This window comes from Amblyomma mixtum, chromosome 5, assembly GCF_055824585.1.
Source record: "Amblyomma mixtum isolate Tamu chromosome 5, ASM5582458v1, whole genome shotgun sequence".
Lineage (NCBI taxonomy): Eukaryota > Metazoa > Arthropoda > Arachnida > Ixodida > Ixodidae > Amblyomma > Amblyomma mixtum.
Window position 1 is genome coordinate 118105345 of NC_143016.1, and position 23770 is coordinate 118129114.

Consider the following 23770-nt stretch of genomic DNA (forward strand, 5'->3'; position numbering starts at 1 on the left):
GAGATGACATTAGGCCCGTAAACATTTCATGCTTACTCTACTCTCGTTTACGGGAGAGGCAGAGATTTTTTCTTTTTTATACACGGTGCTAGTGTTGATTAAATCAACCTGATCCTTCTCCATTTTAGCGGTTCGGGTGTTCATATCCTGTAGTAACGAAAACATATCAGCTGCTTCGCCTGAACATAGGCGTCTTCGGCATGCGTATTGTGTCCAGGATTCTCTTCCACTTCAGCGCAAAGCAGAAGCAGCTGTTTAGCAACAGCAAGACATTCGCGTAGCAAAGACAACACTATCCCCTGCCGTGAAAACAACAAAAAGCAGAGATTGCACGATTTATTTTCATATAGACAAGAACCGTGACTTACCTGGCCAGAGAAACGGACGAAACAGAAAAGCCGCATCACGAAGTCGTTCCCACGAGCCCTGAAAAGTTCCGAAGCATGCCAGCAGTTCCCTATCGACAGTGGGTGCTGACGACATGGCAGATCCGGATCCTTTGTGCCACTGGGGAGCTATCTAGCACGGCCGTGCATCCGAAGAAGCAGGTAGGACGCCAACAAGTCGAGATGAAGAAACCTGGGCAAAGAAACAAACGAAATTGAAGAGCTGCATCACGAAGCTGCTTCCACGTCCACTCAGGCCAGAGGTGTAGGCTATAATTTTAACTTAACCCTGATATAAAAAAAAAATCTAAGCCTTAGTGCACGGCAAGCATCGCCATGATGTTCTGCTACACTAAAATAAATATACAGCTTAGACAAAAGTGTCATCAACGCATATAATACAAAACTGGCAAACAGGAGAGGATGCTCCTTTCTCTTAAAAACATAATATAGCCTGGCATACAGGTGAGAATCATGTCCCTAAAAGCACATTCCGATTGTAGCTCGACTGTCGTAATATTTCAAGTATTATTAACCTCAATGCTAGACTCTCAAAGGAGGCCAGCGTTGATATTCGAACATTTCATGCGATTATAGTCGACAGCCGTTGTTCCGTTACAGCCAGCGGTCATGAGTTGAACAATACAACCATTGGCTCCTACCGAGCCCAGAGCCCTTCACTACGGCGTCTCTCATAGCCTGAGTCCCTTTGAGATGTTAAACCTCCATAAACGAAACTAAACGGAGAGAAAATAAAGATTATACAAATTTCGCTTTAGTGTGAAGCGTTTGATGTACACTACAGTCTTCGAAACAAGGTCTCAGACTATCTTAATGAATACTTCAGGATGCCTTCAGCTCGCGGCAGCCAGAACCACGGTTGAAATTTACGACTCACGCCAAAGTTTAGAAGATTTCCATAACCTATTTGCTGAGCAATCGTGGATTCGTGTTTCGCATGATTATTTCGGTAGGCATATTTATAGCACATGCTTTTCATCAATTTGATCCACTTAACACTGCGTTTAAGAATCTTTAGGCTGCTTGGTTGCTGTCACATTTTGAATGGGTGCCCCATGTAACACTCAACTGCCAGATTCTATGACTACATATAAGTGTAATAGAGTTGGGGTTTGCTACCCCACCGGCTAGCGCCGACGAAGGAGACGAAGAAGATAGAAGACGAAGCTGACGAACCTCGGGAGCGCGCTTGCGAACGCTGGCCTGCTGAGCAGCACCGCTTGAACAAAGACCGGCCGTTCACACTAATTGTGCGAGTCGTCTCATTACACTTGGTGGAGGTGCTGCCTGCTCTTCCCTTGCTACGCCACGAGGTCCAGGCTACCAGGCTCTACCACGACGACCGACTCCTCGGCCCAGCCCGTTCCCACCGCTGTCATCTGTACCGGTGCCGTCCGTCAGCGCGACCCTACGCTCTTCAGCGGCACGGACGATACCGACGTAGAAGATTGGTTGGCTTCCTACGAACGCGTGAGTGCTTACAACAAGTGGGATGACGTCGTTAAGCTCACGAACGTCATCTTCTACATGACCGATGTCGCCAACTTGTGGTTCCGCCACCACGAAGCGAATTTTACTACCTGGGCGGCTCTAAAAACCAGCCTGACTGACGTCTTTGGCAGCCCTGCTGTCCGAAAACTTCGTGCCGAACAACGTTTGCGCAGTCGTGCCCAGCAGAACGGCGAGAATTTCACCAGCTACATCGAGGACGTAGTTGACTTGTGTAAGCGGCTCAATCCATCTATGAGCGAAACTGACAAAATACGACACATTCTGAAAGGCATTGAGGACGACGCATTTCAAATGCTGGTCTCAAAAGATCCTCAAACCGTCTCCGACGTAGTCTCTTTGTGCCAAAGCTACGACGAGCTCCGCAAACAGCGTCATGTCACCCGACGTGCCATTTGCCCGGACGACAGCCTTTCCAGCTTGGCGGTACGCGGTCCTGCCCACGATCAGCCGACACTTCTTTAGCACATCAAGCAGTTTGTGCGGGAGGAGGTCGCTCGTCAATTATCGGTAGTTACCTGCCAATCCACCCCAACGCCATCGCTGCCGCCATCTATTCAGCGTGTCATCCAGGAGCAGGTAGCTGAGGTCCTGCCGCCCACTAATTCACCCCCTCTGGTCACTGCACCGCTGACATATGCAGAAGCAGTCGCCCGGCCACGTCCTCAGCCCGTTGTGCCTGCTTATTCACCACCTGTCACCGTGTACCCTCAGCGGCAGCTCGCCCCTGCACTGCCACTCACTCACCATCCTCTGCCTCGTACCGGTCCCCGCCCTATGAATCCGTGGCGTACCCAAGATAACCGCCCGATATGCTATGCTTGCGGTCTCGCTGGTTATGTGGCCCGCTGTTGCCGCACGCGCGGATCCGGTTCTCACGACTACGGGCGCCCGCCGACGTACGACTTTCCGTTGCCTTCCGTACCTGTCTCTTCTGCTCTCCCTGCTGAGAATCCCTCCCCGTCTAGCTCCGACTCCTACAACCGCAGCCATCGGTCGCCGTCTCCTCGGCGCCGTTCGCTCTCCTATGCGCCGCCGGTCACCACCCCTCCAAGCGGAAAACTAGGCGCCCCAGTTCCGGAGGCAAGAACTGCGCCGTCAACGACGGTCTCAAGCCCTATCAGCGCTCCTACGAATGTTATTGAAGTGATCGTTGAAGGTGCTACTGTTGACGCGCTCATTGACACTGGTGCTGCCGTGTCCATCATTAGTCGCAACTTGTGCCCCAGACTAAAAAAAGTGATGACGCCGCTTGCGGACCTTTCGCTTCGCACCGCGAGCGCTGACCCCATTCGCCCTCTGGCAGCCTGCACTGCCCGCCTCGTCATCCATGGCCTCTCCTACACCATTGAGTTCTTCGTTCTCACCCGCTGCTCTCATGGCATCATCCTCGGGTGGGACTTTCTGTCCGCGCATCACGCCATCATTGACTGTGCACGTGCTGAATTTAATTTGTCGCCGTTGTGTAATGCTCTTCTGGACGCCTCCCCTGTTACCGCCGCGCCTATTCTCGCCGCTGACGACGTCGACATGCCAGCTTTCTCATCTGTTCTCATGCCGCTGACTTGTGCTGCCCTCTCTGACGCTACTGTCCTTTATTCACCCTCCCCTCTTTGTGCGCACCGAAAATCTGTCATGCTCCCTCATGCCGTGCTCACACTTTCTGGTGGTTGTGGTGCCCTGTACGTCACGAACCCGTGGCCTTTCCCCACCACTTTACTTCGGGGAGAATCGCTTGGCACAGTTGATGTCATCGATCTCGACGACGCTTCTCCTGTCCTTGATGAGCCTGCCGCCCATGACATCAACGCCCTCACTCCTCCCGCCGACATCGCAGACCCGTCCTCCTCGAATATGTCTACCCCCTGCCTCGTATAGATGACGCGCTGGATTGCCTGCAGGGAGCGGAGTACTTTTCTTCGTTGGATCTGCGCTCTGGGTACTGGCAGGTGCCGATGGCCGAAGTCGATCGCCCGAAAACAGCTTTCATCACACCTGATGGGCTGTATGAATTTAAGGTGATGCCCTTCGGTCTCTGCAACGCGCCTGGCACTTTTGAGCGTATGATGGACAACATCCTCCGTGGGCTTAAATGGCAGACCTGCCTCTGCTACTTGGACGATGTTGTCATCTTCTCCCAGAATTTTCCTTCTCATCTTCTTCGCCTCGAGAGTGTTCTTCGCTGCCTCAGTGACGCTGGACTGCAACTAAACTTGAAAAAGTGTCGCTTCGGCGCTCGACAGCTGACTATCCTAGGCCACGTCGTGTCCAAGGATGGTGTACTCCCGGACCCTGCTAAGCTCCGCGCAGTTGCTGATTTTCCGAAGCCCACATCCCTGAAAGAACTAAGAAGCTTTCTTGGCCTTTGCTCCTACTTTCGCCGGTTCATCAAGAATTTTGCTGCCGTTATCGCCCCGCTGACGCAACTTCTCGCTGGTAGCCACGACTTGTCGGCTTGGTCCCCTGCATGCGACGAAGCTTTTGCAACGCTGCGCCAGCTCCTCACCTCTCCTCCGATCTTGCGCCATTTCGACCCTTCCGCGCCTACAGAACTGCACACAGACGCCAGCGGCATTGGTCTCGGTGTCGTTCTAGCTCAGCGGAAACCTGGTTTCAATGAGTACGTTGTTGCTTACGCCAGCCGTGCGCTCACAAAAGCGGAGACTAATTATTCCGTCACAGAAAAAGAAGGTTTGGCGATTATTTGGGCGATCACAAAATTTCGTCCTTTCTTATATGGGCGCCCGTTTGATGTCATTACCGATCACCATGCCCTTTGTTGGCTGTCGTCACTCAAAGATCCATCTGGCCGCCTCGCTCATTGGGCTCTGCGTTTACAAGATTACGACATTCGGGTCATTTATCGTTCCGGTCGCAAACACTCCGATGCTGACGCTCTCTCGCGCTCCCCTGTGACCACTGAGCCTGACCCACCATCTATTTCCGGCCTCACACTTTCTCTTGACTCTATTGATATAGCTTCTGAGCAGCGCAAGGATCCTTGGATTACTTCTCTTCTGGATTTCCTAGCCAACCGCTCAGCGCGCCTCCCTTCTAGAGCGCTCCGTCGTCAAGCCCATCACTTTGTCGTGCGTGACCAGCTGCTGTACCGTCGGAACTACCTCCCCGATGGTCGCAAATGGCTGCTCGTGATTACAAGGCATCTCCGCTCCGCCATTTGTGCCATTTATCATGATGAGCGCACAATGCGGTCATGCCGGTCTGCAAAAACCTTTTACCCGCCTATGCCTTCGGTATTATTGGCGGGGCATGTACCGTTTTGTCCGCCAGTACATACACTCTTGCCTGGAATGTCAGTGTCGCAAGAACCCACCATCGCACTCACCTGCTCCTCTGCGACCTTTACTGTGTGCCGCCCGGCCATTTGACCGTGTTGGAATTGACCTTTATGGCCCTCTTCCCTTCACTGCCGCCGGCCACCGCTGGATCATCGTTGCCATTGATCATCTCACGCGCTATGCGGAAACTGGACCGTTACCAGCTGCGACCGCCTCTGAAGTAGCCGGTTTCATACTTCAGAACATCATTCTTCGTCACGGTGCGCCTAAGGAATTGCTCAGCGATCGGTGTCGCGTCTTCTTGTCCGGCGTCGTGGAAGCCCTCCTTCGGGAGTGTCATATCGTTCACCGCACGACGTCTTCGTACCATCCGCAGACCAACGGCATGACCGAGCGCTTTAACCAGACCCTCGGCGATATGATGGCCAAGTACATTTCTGCCGATCACTCAGACTGGGACCGAGTTCTCCCTTTCGTTACCTACGCTTACAATTCTGCAACGCAAGCCACTACTGGGTTTTCCCCGTATTTTCTTCTCTACGGACGCGAGCCTTCCTCCATCATGGACACCATAATCCCTTACTGCCCCGATTCATCCAAATTGACCACCGTCTCTCCAGCCGCTGCGTACGCCGAAGAATGCCGTCAACTGGCCCGTTCCTTTACTTCTGACGACCAGCACCGTCAGAAAAGCGCCCGCGCCGCTTCCCCGGTCTGCCGCCGTCTTATGTTCCTCAATCCTTGGTTTGGCTTTGGGTGCCCTCCTCCAGCTCGGGGCAGTCTACAAAACTGCTGAGCAAATACCAATTCCCCTATCGCGTTGTTCAGCAGACAACCCCAGTTAACTACCTGATCGAGCCCCTCACGCCTTCGTCTGACAATCGCCGCCGCGGCCGTGAAATTGTGCACCTAGACCGCCTGAAGCCCTACTTCGAGCCCTTAGGCCGCCAGGATGGCGCCTTTGCACCCCGGCGGTATTGTAATAAAGATAGTTGGGGTTTGCTGCCCCAACGGGTAGCGCCGACGAAGGAGACGAAGAAGATAGAAGACGAAGCTGACGAAGCTCGGGAGCGCTCTTGCGAACGCTGGCCTGCTGAGCAGCACCGCTTGAACAAAGACCTGCCGTCCACACTAATTGTGCGAGTAGTCTCATTACATTAGGAACAATGACAGTGAAACAGGCCCGAGTAGAGCTGGGTGTCCATACCTAATACCTGCTTGGTGCCGATCGAGTTATGATACCAGCTGCTCTGCAGCTATGCCTAGTGGCGAGGTAGCTAACACAGAAGCTTCCACAGAACGCAACGTTAACCTACCTAACTTACCTGGTCAGCTGCTGGGTACGAATTCCCGAATGTTGGACGTAATCTTCAGTGCTTTTCTTGGTTGCTGGCCCGTGCCATTGTGCACAGCAGCAAGAAATTCCTGCAAGTGGATTCGTACGCGACATCATGAGAAGCGGAGCCTGCATAAAGCGCTACAATGTGTGAACTGCATATGCCTCCTCCCACACAAATCTGCCGCTTAAAGACAAGGACCTCTTATGTGAGACACGATGTACAATTTTCTGTGAAGTCGACCCTCAACACACAAATTTTGCAGTTACCTGAATGAACCAAGGCCATAAAAGCGGATTGCCAACACCAGGAGCATTAGTCTCTAAAGAAAGAAGTTGGACTAGTTGCGGCTTGGTAGATAACTAAGACATGGTCACTAGCGTGAAGATAAAAATGCAACAGACGGCGCAAAAATACAAATATATGGGACACAGCGGGAGCACTGCGCCGTCAGATCATTCTCGGTGTCTCCTCTTTTTTCCTGGACGCTGGTAAACATATCGAAGAACATCTCTCTTTGCTTTCCGACCTGTGTGCATTGCACTGAAATATATAAAATCAGCAGACAACAGGCGTGTCAATGAAGACGTGCCAAATAAGCAGACGTGCCAATGACCCTGAATATAGTGTCACTCCGAAGACCTCAACATTATATTAATATTTATTCTTCCATACTGTTTAGCTCGATCGGCTAGCAACTACGTACTTTCTTTTTGTCAGCTTGTGACTCAGTGATATTCATTAGTACTTATCGTACGTATCAATCATGTTGTTCTTGCCCCCAGTTCGGTTCTAATGCACACTTTATTGGGGTGCATTAAATGAGGCTGATCGCCGGCGACCTAGCACCAGGTAAGCACAAACAATTCTGTTTTTATTCAGCAGGTCGGGACTGCCTTCGGAAAACCTGAAATTCACTCCTACAAAACTGCTTCCAGCGCATATCTGTTCTTGCCACCGATCTGTGAGTACAGAGATCTTTAAATTTATAGTGAAGTGCGTTACATGTGCTTTTGTTTTATTGCTACCTCTCAATCGCATTTTAGTAGACCGCCACGCTACGCAATACACTCCTGGTGACGTGTTTTACATTTCCAAATGTCGTCTGATAATGGTAACACTTTTCCCCAAGCATTTCGTTTTCACGTGGCAAACTTCTCGACCCCATAAAAACACGAGTAACTGGAGATGCCGCATCCGCGCGTTACTCAACGCCGACTGCGCGTAATCTTCGAAGAACTTAACGCCGCGTGCGCTTTCGTTGTTATCACCGCTCTTCTCAGACAAGATCAGATTAGCACGCGCGACTAGACCCAGTTTGTCGCTGAGTTTCGCTGAGGGCATCTCGCGTGAGACGAGTTAACGCGGGAACGTGTTTTCTAAATAATTTCTAGTAAGCTATACTGAAGGTAAGAAAATGTCCTATGGATTACTGTTGATCCTACTCCTTCAGTTAATGGAAACCAGAAGCGGTGAGCAATTTTTTGGTTGTTTACTTTTTGCATTTCAACTGACTCCTGACCTTTCGCATTTCCTTTGTTCCGATGCGAGGTTTGCAGGCGCGTCATAGATCAGATGACCATTTTTCTGCTGAAGTATAAATTACGTTCTGCCAGAAGGATTCAGAATATTTTAAACCATACAACCTGCTGTAAAGCCAATATTGGGGCGATGTTTGTTCAAAAGTTCGGAAAAGTAGAAACCCCTACAGAGTAGACAGAAAAGTGTATTAGCCACTGCTAGTTGCTTGCGTGGAACATAAATTAATATTTACTAAACATTAACTCATTGTTTTTACCTACCGGTATACAGTTACTTCCGAAACATTTAGAGTATAATGATTATTATTAAATAATTAATTTCAATTATTGTACCGCTACGTCTCAGATGTGAGCGCTAAAGGCAGGTATGGAAAAGCAGAAATAATGTTAAAAAGGGAAGTATTTCAGTACTATTACTAGTCCATAATAAAACTTCTATTTAAAAAAAGAAAGGGGGTTGATATAGAGATTGTTAACACAAGCCATTAACTCGACCCCGGGAGAAATTACCCAGTCCGCATGCATTACTGGAGGCGGAACTTGTTCGTATTTGGGCATGGTGCCAAAACGATGGCATTGCATTACATCTTGCAAAAAAACGCACAGCTAACTTTGTCACCATAGAGTGAGGCCCTGGTCGTTATCTAGGACATGTTACTGTGACTTTATTTTCCTGTCAGTTTCTATTTAAAAATGCAGTCACTTAAGGTTGCGGACAGAAGCATATGGACCGTGGTTCGGCCCTGAAAATCCTCTCACGGGTTAAGCAACGAAACATAATGATTTCTTTACACATAATTAAGTAAACTATACTTTTGCTCTAGCACACAAAGGTAGCAAGCATTTTTATTTCTATTCCGCAGCGCAACAGAACAGAGTGAACGCGGAAGCGGGGTGCTTGCTGTTCTGTCCGGGGCTGTACGCTTTGTACTGCGGACTGATAAACACTGTTCTCTTACACGATAGAAGTCTGCACACAGCAACTGTTAAATGTATGTGTCACCCTGAAAAATATCCTGTAGATACTTATCCACCTACGCATATATATATATATATATATATATATACGTATATAAGAGATACTAAATTCCTCAAGGCAACTAATTAAAAATACAGTAAGTTGGGGAATGCATATTTAAAAACTTAATCCATTTATTCAACATGTCGACTTGACAGCGGTCTTAGTCGAGAGTGATCCCACAGCGCATCACGTGTCTTCTAATAGCATTGAACTGGGCTCACAGAGGGCTTAAAAACAAAAAGAAAAGAAAACAGAAAAGGAGGGACAGAGGAAGACAGCAGAGGCACCGACGCAAAGACTCGGGAACAAAGCTGCCGCCGCACATGCCCATGAACTCACTGCACACACACTTCAAGTGAAAGAGGCAGCATGGGTGGGCATGCGACTACGTCGGGGAGAAAAAGCGTGGTAGGGGATTAACTCATCGCCATTAGTGAGCGTGTGTAGAGCCTCTGGCCGCGTCTGTGTGGCCCAGTGAGACGCTTAACGATAACCGAAAATGGACGCGCATGCTGAGGGACCAAAAGTGACCGTGAGCCTCGCAAACCAGCTAAGGTACGCTTATGAGGACCACATGGAAAGGCTCCTTTACAAGAATGTAAAAAAAGAGACACAGTTGTAGTGTAGTGGCACACAGAAAAAAAAGGGTTTACGAATATGTCATTGTTATAGCCTTAAAGAGAAGCAGGTATGCTGGAAGAGAACACAAGCCCAGAAATAATTTCATAGAGCGGAAGAGTGTTTGAAAGCATCTCAAAAAAACAAATTTTACCACAGGGAACAGTGCTCAGAAATAGCACAAGAATAATAGTATTAATACAATAGAGAAGAGGCCCCGCCGCGGTGGCTCAGCGGTTATGGTGCTCGGCTGCTGACCCAAAAGACGCGGGTTCGATCCCGGCCGCGGCGGCTAGAATTTCTTTGGAGGAGAAATTCTAGAGGCCCGTGTACTGTGCGATGTCAGTGCACGTTAAAGAACCCCAGGTGGTCGAAATTTCCGGAGCCCTCCACTACGGCGTCTCTCATAGCCTTAGTCGCTTTGGGACGTTAAACCCCTTAAACCTAAACCTAAACAATAGAGAAGAGGAAGCATAGCCGCTCTTCACCTCCTGCTTTGTCGCAGTAACAGAATCATAAAACGTAGATTTTGTTTTGGTGCACGTATATTATAATTTTGACAAGTACACTCAAGCTGATTATAACGACTGCAGTTGCTAGGAGCGCTCGCCTATTATGAACAAGGGTGGTGCTACCGTGAAGGTATGTATTACAGCAATGACACTTCATCTCAGATACAACGATTAACCGTGGGCTCGTCTCTTGTTTATAACTTGTCCCAACCTCCAAAACACTCGTTCTTCTCAACAGCGTGGATACCAGTGAACGCCTTTAAGCCGTCACTACCTCACTTCAACGTGACCACCCGTAAAAAGCAGTAGTAAAGGGGGCACTTAAATGGCAGTTAACCGCGGGCGCAGAGCGGACTGGAGGTCTGCAAGATCGATCAGCGCGCGTGTGCTTGATGGCTCGGCAAAGCGAATAGGTTAGATGGAGAAGCATGGTGGGCGCAAGGTGGTGGCAGCGTTAAAAGGGAAACTACTACACATGGACAGGCATCAACCATCGGCAATCATTTGAGAAATTTTAATGTCAGTCACGTGGTATGCCTTGCTATCCAATAGGATCACGCGGCGTGATTCGCGTGCACAATCGGCTCCGCTCCTTATGCGCTGCTGGGGCATACAACGCACGTACGGACGACCACATACTGCGTACAGTCTCACTGCTGTAACTTCGTTACGTCATTACTGCAATTTCCCACGGCAGGTGACGACCAGGGGTGATTACAGATGTGCAGGAGGTCGGGACCGCACCAAGCGCAGTACTGGGAGAGGGGGATGCAGGTCTAGAATAAGGGCTGGAATGGGGGATGGGGAAGGAAAGGGACGCGGTGGTCCACAACCCGTGTGCTGCTGGCCGTAGTGATGTCTAGCTCTGCGAAAAATGCTGCCTGGAGCGAACAAGTCGTGGCTTCGACGAAAGACTGTAGAAGCAACAGAGGAAGGTTTCAGCCGTTGTGATATATGGCTACCTGGCCGAAAATTGCAGGCGGTGCCCTTACAAATCAGCATGTATACCAGTATGGAAGCTTAGCAATGGGAAGGGCGAGCACGACTGAATACTCATCAATTAATCGTTCCCCTTACATCATGCCAACGTCGAACATTGCTCACCGCACCAGCCACACGCTTCAAGTTTTTGTCCACGTGCCCGAAATGTTGCATTTTAAACCTCATTCTACCCACGTGCAGCTAAAGATTACAACGGCCCTCCCAAACATATCGTCTACATTGCCTGCCCAATATTATTGGCTGATAATTAAAAACAAAACTTTACATATGAGCACATGTGGCATTGTCATTTAAATTTTCTGCTGATTCTACCCCGCATGTAATGACCCCCCCCCCCCCCCTAGTGTGCTCTTTAAGGAAATGAAATGAAGTGAAATATTTTATGCCCTCCACACAAAAAAAGTATGAAGAAAAATGAGCGACCACGCCCTGTGGAACACTCAGGAATAAAGAAGGGCGCTATCTTAATCAGTAGGCAACTTACTGCAACCTATAAATGTGGGGCTTTTGGTAGCAAACAGTACAGCATTAGTTATTCTGTATGCCCTGTGTCTTTTTTTCATTGCGTTTTAAACCAATTTCGATGCCTTCATCACTTTTTCCATAACTTCCACCTCTAAGCATGCTCTTGTGTACCTCGCGAAATTCTTTTGATTGTACCTCCTTTCAAATGCACCGTTTGCAAATTTCGCACACCTCAACAGGTTAAGCATCGCATTTGTCTCATCGGTGTCTACTTAAAACGTGTCCTTTTCCTTGTTCCATGTTTACAGCGGTGTTATCTGGTACGTTTCACCGATTCATCTATTAGTTACCCTGCCCCGCCGTGGTGGCTCAGTGGTTACAGCACTCGGCTACAGACCCGAAAGACGCGGGTTCGATCCCGGCCGCGGCGGTCGAATTTCGATGAAGGCGAAATTCTTGAGGCCCGTGTGCTGTTGCGGTGTCAGTGCACGTTAAAGAACCCCAGGTGGTCGAAATTTCCGGAGCCCTTCACTACGGCGTCCCTCATAGCCTGAGTTGCTTTGGGACGTTAAACCCCAATAAACCAAACCAAACCATCTATTAGTTGCTCTATAATTCTGAGTGTTTTTCGTTTCTTATGCCTGTCCTTTCAGTGTGTCTATAAGTGCCTCTATCGTATCAGGATTTGATGACTTTTCACTTCGCTCGCGGTTTTCTTTTGTTTCTTTTTTCTTTTTCCCAAATGATTGTCTTCCAACTATCCTTCATGTCACACGTCGCCATATTAACCAATGTCAGCTTTTCGGAGGTTCATTTATGTACGCGTGTTACACTGCTCACGTCAATCGCCTCGGGCTTTTTTTTCTTCTCATTATCATAATTTGACGGAACTCCAGCTGACAAGACAATAGGAAGAAGGAAAATTGAGTGTATAAATATTCGCTTTCCGTAGTAGAACTCAGCTGCAAGTATAGCATGTGTCCTGCCGCATCGCTACTGTCCGTTTATTTTTCCTCTAGGTACTATGTCTGGACCCTCAACGGCGTCGGCCTACAGCCACTTTGTATGAACACTTTATGCCTGACTAGTTAAATGGCATCGCTAAGTAGCTCGTAGGCACCAAGCGCCTTGGGAAGAGGCTGGAGTGCTTGCAAGGCGCCATTATAGGGCCGTCTTTGAAGAAACAAGCATATGAAACGAAATAACCGCTAAATTTTCGAAGTACATGTTCTTGCCGCTAATATGGGAAGTACATTTGTTACGAACTTCGGATACAGCAAACAAAGTCAGCGTGCCAGTCCGATTTATTATAAGTGGCCTCCACTGCAATACTTTTTTTATATAACGGTCGCACTACTGCAAAAAAATACCTTTGTAATTCCAGCTTTCCTTGCGCACGTAAGTTTCCAGCGTTCCCTTAGCGCGGTCTCAGTATTATCTACACTGGAGCTTTTAATAGCATTCATTAAAAATGTTTAGCTCTTTTTCTACTATCAGTTTTATAGGTAAAAAAAAAAACCTTGTTAAGAATTCTGCGTATAACAAAAAATAGACGAGAGCGTGCTACTTTACACCGCTTTTAATATGTATCACTCGCTTCCTTTCAGAAACCTGCGTTCCGCTTGACTCTCTGTTTGACAAAGGGCTGAGAAAGGTGCTGCGTTCCAACCGATTTGTTGAGATCCCTCTACCCGACTTCGTGAATAGCGAACCGGAACAATACGGCTTCAGCATAGGCTTTTCCGATGGCACGCTGCGTGGCCTTAACACAATCCAAAGGCGCGGTCATGCCTTCCTGAACGTTGACAACGCCGGCAGCCAGCTCAGCCTGCACGTTCAAGGAGGGCCCATAAGCGTTCGCTATTATGCCGGCTTCAACTCCTCGTTCCTGCGACACAAATTGGGTGTGGTTGCTCACGTCGCTCAATTCCGGGCTTCCTTCACCGCGGAAGAGTGAGTGCATTTTGTCTGTGCGAAAGTTTTGTTGTGCTGGCGCTCACCGACGCTTCATTGTGGCAATCGCTTTGGCAACTTTTTGTTTTCATTGCCTTTTTTCTCTGCATCTGCTTTTTCTAGGTGAAACGATAAATCATGCAGTCCACTGAAAGGTGCTTGCCCCGCCGCGGTGGCTCAGTGGTTACGGCGCTCGGCTGCTGGCCCGAAAGACGCGGGTTCGAACCCGGCCGCGGCGGCTGAATTTCGATGGAGGCGAAATTCTAGAGGCCCGTGCGCTGTGCGTTGTCAGCGCACGTTAAAGAACCCCAGGTGGTCGAAATTTCCGAAGCCCTTCACTACGGCGTCCCTCATAGCCTGAGTTGCTTCGGGACGTTAAACCCCAATAAAACCAAACCAAAAAAAAAGTCCACTGAAAGATCTAGTCTTTATCTCATTTGCAGCGGAGTTGTGTTTGACGTGTGTGGCAGCGTTCTTAGTTCCATTCGTATTAAATCGCAAAATGCTTACGCGAGAAGTTTTTTCGGAATTTTGATCAATTCGCGGAACTCTCTGCAGTATTGTCCTAGATAGGGCCACGTCTTTTCCGTTAGATCAACACCAGTGCGCATGATGTGCGATGCCACTTATTAAGCCGTAACTGTCACGTATTTTTTTTTGTTTTTTGAAGCTGCCTCTTAACACAAAAGCATCCATATTCGTAGCACACTTATTATGACAGTCTTGATATCATGCAGCATGCAAGAACATGTATTTTATTTGGTCATTCTTGACATTTAAGTTCCTTCAGTGGACAGATCCTGCACTGTTAAGACTGTTCACCACCTAGTATACATGTGCTCTCTTTCGAAGTTGTTTTTCGTTCATTTACGTCACCTCAAATTCCTCAATCTGCTGCACATGATGCACGCGAAAAGAGGGTAATGTTGCGCGTTATGACAGTTTAATGGCAACATTATCGGTTTCGGGATGACTTTGGGCAAAATACAATGTGATGATCTTCAAGCGAAGTATGGGCGCATCGTGATAATGAACGTTTTTATGAACGCTTGCTTTCACTTTGAGCTCAAGCCGCAATCAACCTCCTTAGTAGCAGTGAACCACCTTTCGTCATCGCTCGAAGGAGACCGTAGTTGTAAGTACACTCTTACGGATAAGGTAGGAGAAGCACTACTTTTATTAATTTCATTAGTGGCTATCCCACGGTAAATTTCTACTTTACCACACAGAAAGATAATGGACTGGCAGGTGATGTTTTGTTTCCGGCATATGGGCATGATTTCCCTAGAGCTTTGGTGAGAAACAAAGTTTTGTGTCAAATAATTCAACGTTCATGCCAGAAAGCTGCTCTCGAATTGGCTGTCTCGCCTTTTTTTTTATTCACATTTTTTGTGGTGGCTCGGGACAGTTTCAGTGAGGGGGCGCGTTCACTCGAGTAGCGATTTATGCAAACACCCGTCACCAGACGTAATATTTGGTTTCGTTTATAACAAACTACCGCACAGTTTAAGCATAACTCGTCTTTCTGTGAAAGACATAAAGGTTTTACATCAAATCGTTTTACTACGCCACGTTCCGTTCATGTTTACTACGAAACAGAGCATGACTACTTGTTAGGACAAGCAACAGCAGTACAATCTTACAAGACTGATGCAGTATGTTGCAGAGTCTAAAAATATAAGAATGCTTTAAAATTATTGCTCATTTCTTTTCAGACCCTCACCCAACCACCTCCAACTTGAGGTATATGGCCTGCGTATGTCGAGAATTCGTCTCCATCTCAACAATGTCACTTTCAACGGAGGCGTCTACGACTACGTTATCGACTACTTAAGACCTTACATCGAAAAGAAGGTTGGCCAGCTACTAGCTCGAGAGCTCCGCAACATGGCTGTCCAGACTCTCAAGGCAGTCAAAGTTTACGCCGCAGGCAACGAGGAGAATGATATCTTCGCAGAAGGTAAGCGGCATGACGTTGCAGATAAGCTTAAGATGAAGGATAACAAAAGCAGTGGGCCCAAAGACCGTATTGTGAGCAAAACAGGTTCGTACTTTACTCAACACACTTTAATGTGATTACATGTGACACGACGACCAAGGAAGTCAAGCTCCGACTTGCCGAACTCACATTTTGCTCTGTTGATGATCAGGCCGTAATAAGAGAGGCGTTGAAACACACTCTTCTCTGTATTCATGGAAATTGGGCGTGGGAATGAAGAAATGAAATCTAGAAGATTGTGGTGAGGGGCTTGTTGATACGGCATTGTAACAAAAAAGAACTTCACAAAAAGCGCTGCGCTCATCCCGTGTGATTCTTCTCTCTTGACCCGTCATTTTTCGCGCAGTTCTTGTTTCTTTTTCATAACGTTAGAATGAAGGCCTACAAAAACTTTGTACGGGCAGCGTGCAGGTGAGACGTCGAGTTAGTGAACACTTTTCAGCAAGGCAATCTGCTTGAGGATTTACGGACATCGAAAACGACCGATGTAGTATTAGAATTTAGGTACAAAACCATTTAGCCAACTTTATTCTGCCCAAACAGAGCTTGATGGATAATAAGACGTGTTTATTGGCTTGCATCTGAGTGAATGACAAACGTTTAATTTTTTCAGCGATTGCAGCCGTGGATAATAAGCAAAAAGAAGCAAACAAAGAAAATTGCAGATAGTTCGTGCCAGATCGGAGGAGAAATTCTCGTTACATCTCATCAGTACGCATCAATAAATTTGAGCGTGGCACGCAGTACGTAGATGAGATAGATTTAACTGACCAATGAGGTACCAAGGACGGATATTCCGCGCTTTGGGTCGCAAAAACCACGTGGATTAGTCAGGTAAAAAATTGAAATCATTCATTTCCTCCAATAAGCGGAAGTAGAACTAAGTGCGGATCTATTGAGAAGCTCTATGAAATGTGCGTTTTGCTCGTGTAATGACGGCGACAAAAACCATGGTGGCGCTGCTCAATTAAAAGATCACATAGGAGCAAGACTCAACCACTGCCATCTTCGGTCCTCAAAAAATAATGATAATTTCTTCATTTTCGTGATTCATGCGACGCGTTTTTAGTGCCGCCTATTTCACCTTTCGCGGAAGAGGTGCCGCCTACAATATTTATCAGTGGCTTAAACATGCAAATTTAACTGCAAAGGTTAACGTGCCCAAGCTCAGGAAAACGCTTTTTTTTCTTCATTGCATTATTTGGTAGAAGGGCCAGCTATCATAGCGGTCATGTAGTAATCGCTAGTATTTATAGTTTCAAGTTAATATTTCTTTCAGCAGCAGCGGCGGAGCGGCAGCAGCGCAAGTTACACAGTACTAATTGTAACGAAGGTCAAAAACAATAGCAGGAGTTTGCATTTCACCTTTCGTCAGAGTCGCAGCTCACACGCGCCTGGAGGAAGGCGCTTGGCAGCGCCTCCAGCTACTTGGCCCTGATACGCGGTCAGCATCCCGGCGGTAGCAGTGGTGGTTCTGACGAGGACTCAACGCCAAGGAGGCGGTTACCGGAAAGGCAACGGGAGCCTCGCAGCGCGGAAGTCGAGCGTGAGCGTGGAGTGTTCGACAGCTGCCTTCGGACGCTCGTCCTGTCTATAGGCTCCGACCCAGCGCCGCTTCCGCGCGACCTCCAAGAGTTCACTTTCTCTTTCGGGAGGGTCGTGGTGTCCGGCGGCAACGTGTCCGGCCTGTCCAGTGTCCACAGGAGTGGCGACTGCGCCGTGACGCTGGGAGAATGCGGAGCTGCCATTCGCATGGACCTGGGATTCGAGGACCTGACGATTAAGGCGGCGGCGCTTGTGGGAGACCGCCATCACCTCCGCAATGCAGTCTTGGACGTTCGGGTTCCTGCCGTGGAAGTGGCCTTGGACATCACGGAGTACGCAAGCTTTTGCACATATAGCACGGCCGCTAGTTTTTAATGGACAGCGTATAGAAGGTTTGCTGCACCAACATATGTAATTAGTTATTTGTTGGATTCGATACGCTTGCCTGGAGGCGAGGACATCCCAATAAAAGGTCCCGTTGGAGGAAAATCAGTGCAGATAAACGGCGACCGCTCACAGAATGAGGGAATATAGATGTGCCCTTTGGTGATTTGTTTTTCTAGCATGTTTTACAAAGCTGCTGTGGAAAGCATACGCAGATCTGTTTCATCAATAGACTTCATAGTGGAGAAATTTTCAAAACAAACCAAAGAAGTTCTGTTCTGGAATGTGCTATAAAGCGCAGAATGCACCATTACAATCAAACCCGCCATCTAGAGGGCGGCGAGGTGAGCGCCTTCGGGAACAGCTTGCTTAGTGCGCCCATTTCCGCGAGTGACATTCACCTTCTTACTAAGAGGAAGTAGTACAGTTATACTGTACTTAACGGTTTATTCGAGCTCTATCCAGGCAAATCTTACTGGTCTAAAGCTCATTAATCGTTGCAAAGTGAAAGTAAGTCTTAGGGCATTGCTTTTTAGGGCACACTGAAGATGCCTTTCAATTATTTCGTTAAGCGTTGCTTTCTTTAATATACAGGGCGCTTCACCTAAGATTTTACAAACTTTTAAGAATAGGCGGATTAGAAGACTGGTTTTTCCGGCATCGCATTGTCAGCGGGGTAGTACATCAGAATTCAGCTCAGATATGCTATTAAGCTGGTTAACTAATATTAAATAGTTAAGTTTTTAAAGCGTTGGGATGCTTAATTATTGAAAAGCGTGTAGCCCATAGTAAGTAATGTTTATATCCGTTGATAGAATTTCGAGAACGCGGTTTTCCTGGGTGCTGTGGCCCAACAAATTTTGGCTATTTTGACCTGCACTGGAGAGGGTTCTTCGCCTGCATGTTTCTCTAAAGCGCATGTATTTTGGCAGGATGTTTCAAAAATTCTAAGGCCACAGAGCCAATGATAACCGCGTTTCCGAGATTTTAAAAACTGATATAGATATTTACAGCGGGTTAGACTCTCTTTAGTCATTAAGGAATTTAAAGTTAATAGTTAAAAGCCAACTATTCAATATTACTTAACCAGCGTGCTAGTTAGCTCGTCTCAGCTGTACTGTAATGTACCGCCGACATCAAAAAAAAGCCACTAATGCCAAAAAACGGCTGTTCTAACGCAAGAAGACTTTTTTAAAAATTGTGTAAAATCTTAGATGAAACACACTGTAGATCTAGGCTTCTCCTGCTACGCAGGCCATTTTCGTTTTTTTGCTTCTCGCGAGTAAGAAATTGTATTCTTCATGATGACGGCAAGCCGCAAAGTGCACCGAGATGTCATGTGTTATTTCTCCTGGCTCTCGCTCTATTTATTCCTTTTAGAGAACCAAATAACTGCTGGCGTTTCAGAGCATATTCCATTCGAAGAAAAATCAAAACTCGGAGTGACCTTATGTCTGCAAGGCTCTTGCTATTATGGTTATTTACTTTTACTGTGAAGAAAGCTGGTAGAAAGCGCAAAACAAACATAAGTCAGCGCTTGCACGTTGGTTTAACTCACGTTGAAAGTCGTCCGAGTGCAATCGCACCGGCAGTCAAGAAATAGACTAAGTCTATAAAAGCTAAAAACCATCACCATCCGCCGAACACCAATATAAAGAGGAAATTCTCGCTATTCCATGCGAAAAAGGGGACGGTGGTGCGACGTGCATAACAGATTAGCCGAACACCGACTGCAGCAAATGCACTGCTGTCTTAGACGCACTTTTGTGGGACGAGTGCTAGCACTCAGCATAAGCGGACCAAAATTAAATTTCAGTTTCCTGAGCTCTTTAGCACGCGCGTTTGAGATAAGAAACGGTAAAGTAAAACGCGTCCATTGCCCTCGCGTTTACGCCTAAATATATACGGCTGACAATAGCCGCAATTATAAAGAGCGTTCTTCAGGTTAGGAACGTTGTACTGCCAACTGGATGCGCTTTGATAATTGTCATGTAAATATCTTTCGACATTTATTAGCATGAAATTCTAGCTTAGCGTTACACTTTTGGTGTGGATGATTAGGGCCCACATGTCTGTCGTTGTAATGTCGTTATAATACCTAATATGACACATAAATGCTCAACTTTGAAAATAAATACACAGGGTTGTAATCTCTAAGCTGTCCATTTTCCATTCACTATTTCGGGTTCATTCGTTCCTCTGTCAGTGGTCACTCAGCTATATACCCGCGGTTCACAAGCGTATGCGGGAAGCGACCGAGCCATTGGGTGATCGGCGATCATACCTCCCCATTGGCTGCGATATGCAGCCAATGGCAAGGAAGCGACGACGCTGACCGTAAGGTGGGAGCACGTGGTTAATGTTACGAGCACGACCTCCTTGTGGCGGCAACCGGTATTATCGATGAGCGCGCATCGCGAGACGGCCAGCGGCAATGCAGTGTGAGCGTGTCCAAATTTTCGAAATTTTCAACTTTCGTCTCACAGTCGTGCTGAGAGAACAGCTACCCAAAATTCTGAAGAATGCTCGCCAATTATAATAGCCCCTGATTACGCCTCTTGTTGGTACACAGTGAATAAACGGCTGGTTGACTCTTACATTGCTCCACGTCGCAATTAAGAAAGGCTGCAGCTAGTCGTTCGGGTTGCGACCGAAGTGACACGAAGTTTAGGAACTGTGAGATGCGCTCTCCTCACTCATAACCTTTTCTATTTTGTTCAGCCCACATATAATAGCAAGACAGACGCACGCCACGTGTGCTTTTCGCAGAGCGGGGACGGTCGAATGTGCTTCGAGACATGGTCTGTGGGATAACGTCGTGAGAACGCGGCATATCCTGGCCAAGCCTATTTCGTTCGCTGTAGAGATGTGCGGTGTATAACGGATTTGCTACTGGCATCGAAATGCCCAGCACAAGTTTCGTGTCACACTGAGCACATTATGGCACGTTTTTCATGCTTCTCATTTCAAACATCCTCTTTGAAAAGGTAGACGCACAAGGTGCTCGTAACCGGTGCACAGCTTGCGATGTGCATGCATGCATAACATCCGGTAACGCACGTGGATGTACCGCGATGATGCTAAGAATATCGGTGGCTATGTGCTGCTGTGTTGCTATCGGTACTCGAGGGGCAGTAGAGACCTGAAGTGGTTGTTTTAGAAATTTATACGTCTGGAGTTCATTCATCGTTGCTAATACGCGTACACTATAATATTGGCGACTTTCCAGAAACAAGAAGCCGGAATGCGGTTGAAAAAGAACGCTGTTTTGCTTTTATCTGCATAAAGTTTGAACACAAACACATGGTCGCTGTTAACTTTTACTGCGCCGCCCCTTCCCCTCGCCCGATAGAATTTTTTTCGCCACGAATGAGAGCCGTTATGTTATAATTACGACGTCGCGAGAGTGCGTCGAAGCGATGGACGTTTTCGATTGGTGCTGACTGACTTCCATTTTTTTTCTTTGCTGACATCATTTCACATGAAAAGAAAAATATTATTACCCCTTTCAGCACCCAGGGACATCTGCAGGAATTTTGCAGGAAAAGTATTCCTTAGAGTTCATAGTTGGCTGAAAGCCTTACGACAGCGTTACCCTATTGTTCCTTACGTGCAACAGTGGACATATATCCCATGACGTTAATAAGCTGACAAATGCTTAAGCCACGTTATGATTTAAGTGCCCTCAGTGCAGGAGTGCATAGTAGAACTAGTTTTGGCGAATTCTGATTGGTTGCTTGTGAGTACAGTAAAAAGCTACCTCCCGACCAAGCCGTGCCACTTTCGCCTTCATGGCCTGCCATTTATTGCCTTAATGCACATAAAATACTAATGTCGCAATTTTACTGTTGCAATATGCAAATGTAGCAGTGTAGGTATCACCACAATCTCGCAAAGCTGCACAGTTAACTATTTCGTTTTGCCCCTTGCTGTAATGGCCGCCGCTGCATCCTTTTGTTACTCGTGCTTGGAACGCTAAAATTGGTTAGTTTCCTGTCCCAACGAGCTTCTAAATTACATTGTTCTAATTTATTACAGGACAAACAACCAGTTCCAGATTATCACCTATCGAATGGCCTTCACAGCGCCCGTAACGGTCACCGAACTGCCGCCGGCGCGACGTTCTTTGGAACCGCTCACCAATGAAATTACAGAGATTACGCTACGAGAAGAAGACTTGGAGCAACTGAAGATGTCTTCGCGCAGATACATTCAAAGACTTATCCAGTCTTTTGAGCGCTTTGTTTCCGATCCTCCGCTTTTAGAACCGTAGGGTACGAGAAAGTTGGCACCTGTGATTGTCCAATAAATACTCCTTGTCTAAGGAACGTGTGTCAACACTAAAGGTACTTCGGCAAATTCTGCAATGTGCCAGGTGTGCTGAATGAGTTATTTCTGTTTCTTTAGTGACCTTGACAAGCTGCTGAAAGGTACTCGCGTTCAACATCATTTCTGGAGAAATATGAGGTCTGCAGCTGGAAGGTATTGTGATAACTACAGAATCAGAACTAACCTACACGAAGCAATTCTTGCATTAGTTTACCTGCTGGCTATATCTTTGCTGGTGGCATAGCATTCTCACATTTCGCAAACAGCCTGCAGTGCAACAAATTAGACTTTTAACAGATTTTTATCAGTCGCTTATACGGTGCGTTTATTATATAACCGTTACGCGACCAAACGCGCCATTCAAATGCACTGCCACTTAGACTGATGCGTGCACTGTGCTGTCCTCACCAATGAAGAAATGTGTCTTGGGAAAACTACACTGATGTACCATTATGCTCTTTTTTCTCACGAGAAATATCACAAAATGCAATGTAAAAAAGATGCCCCTTCCACCCTCACCTTCAATTCCGTGTAGAATCCGCCCCTCCTTGGTTCGCACTATTAGTAAACACGTAGACGTGGCTTGCAAGTTGCAGCAGTACATAACCCGGAGGAATCATGCACGGACACATTAGCAATTACTTACACGTTTCAAAGTGTAGGGAGTTGTTAGTTAAAATGAAGAGCAGGTAAGGACCTGCGAATCTTCGTCGAGAAAACATACCGCGATGCCTTACAAACAGTACAGGTGCTACATATCCAGAAATCAGGCACCGCGAGTCTGAAGCCCTAATTGCTCAATTGAAGCTTATGAATGAGTAAGCAAATAATTATTCAAACTGTTAATAAGTTTCTAAGTAAAACCATCTCCAAAACGGTCCACTCAGAAATCTTAGCAAGCCCGAAAAAGAGCAAGTATTCATACTGACTTTCAACATTCCAACACCTAAATGCAAAATAAATGCAAGCACTCAAGTACAGATATTCTTGAGCTGTCTAGAATTCACGCATAGCAGAATAAACTGCTATACATCTTAGAAAAATGGGTATTGAATTTATGTTATCCTGATATAATCGTGGAGTGTCATCAGAAATTAATCACAAAGGCCACATATGTTGTTTTTGCATCAGGCCGAGATCATAAATTCTAAATGAGCTTTTCCATTTTTTGTACCAGAGTGACATAAATTATTAAGGAATTTTCGCAGTAACTTTCTGGGACCGAACTGCGAACATAAATTCTTGATGTGTTTTTGCATGAAGATCTCTTATGAAAAAAAAAGTTCTTATGAGTGAAGACATCAGATCGGTATCTTTTTCAAGCACCTTCCGACCTTTTTTTTATTTCTCGCGCAACAAGGATGCATATCAACTAACACACCTTTGTGGTTAAATCTCTTTAATTGTACCGGCCGGAGATTGTATATATGAAGCCAAAATTACCTTAGAAAACCAAACTTATTAACAGCTCCTCATGAACACTTGTTAGGAGGCGTCTTTCTGGAAGTATATAAGCATTACCCGTGCTACGAAGAAGTACAAAACAGGTGAGTGTACTGCTGTGTCATCTACTTCCAAAGGCTGTAGCGCCCTATTCTCGATGTTGTTATTTACGCCTTTCAGAGGGTCGATAGAAGCTGTTAGCAGCAGTGAGTGGTAGATTATGTTCCTCTACTCTTTCACGTTTTAGCGAGCACATAGAATAGTTTAGCAGATGTCTACAGTGCATGTGAGAGAGCTTCACTGCAGCGTTTTCTGTGTGGTGTAAAAATGCAATTCACTACATTTTTTTTTGTCCATAACACAAGTTTCAGTGCGCCATAAACCGTTCAAAAATGCATCATGAATT

At 46.8% G+C, this 23770-nt stretch overlaps 1 protein-coding gene across 1 annotated transcript; it reads left to right on the forward strand.

Moving 5' to 3' along the window:
* Positions 1 to 7874: 7874 nt before the first annotated feature.
* LOC149343454 (uncharacterized) lies at positions 7875 to 21959 on the forward strand. The gene is made up of 5 exons (XM_089545928.1): positions 7875 to 8024; positions 13319 to 13664; positions 15380 to 15624; positions 17039 to 17540; positions 21631 to 21959. Exons 1-5 carry the CDS (start codon positions 7970 to 7972, stop codon positions 21863 to 21865), a joined length of 1383 nt encoding a protein of 460 aa, XP_089402054.1. The 5' UTR covers positions 7875 to 7969; the 3' UTR covers positions 21866 to 21959.
* Positions 21960 to 23770: the final 1811 nt, after the last annotated feature.

What these genes read in the sequence shown, in the direction of transcription:
- LOC149343454 (XM_089545928.1), top strand. Translation starts at nt 7,970, where the DNA reads ATGTCCTATGGATTACTGTTGATCCTACTCCTTCAGTTAATGGAAACC. An exon ending in GTTAATGGAAACCAGAAGCG is followed by an intron (nt 8,025 to 13,318) that starts GTGAGCAATTTT and finishes GCTTCCTTTCAG; the next exon opens with AAACCTGCGTTCCGCTTGAC. An exon ending in GCTTCCTTCACCGCGGAAGA is followed by an intron (nt 13,665 to 15,379) that starts GTGAGTGCATTT and finishes ATTTCTTTTCAG; the next exon opens with ACCCTCACCCAACCACCTCC.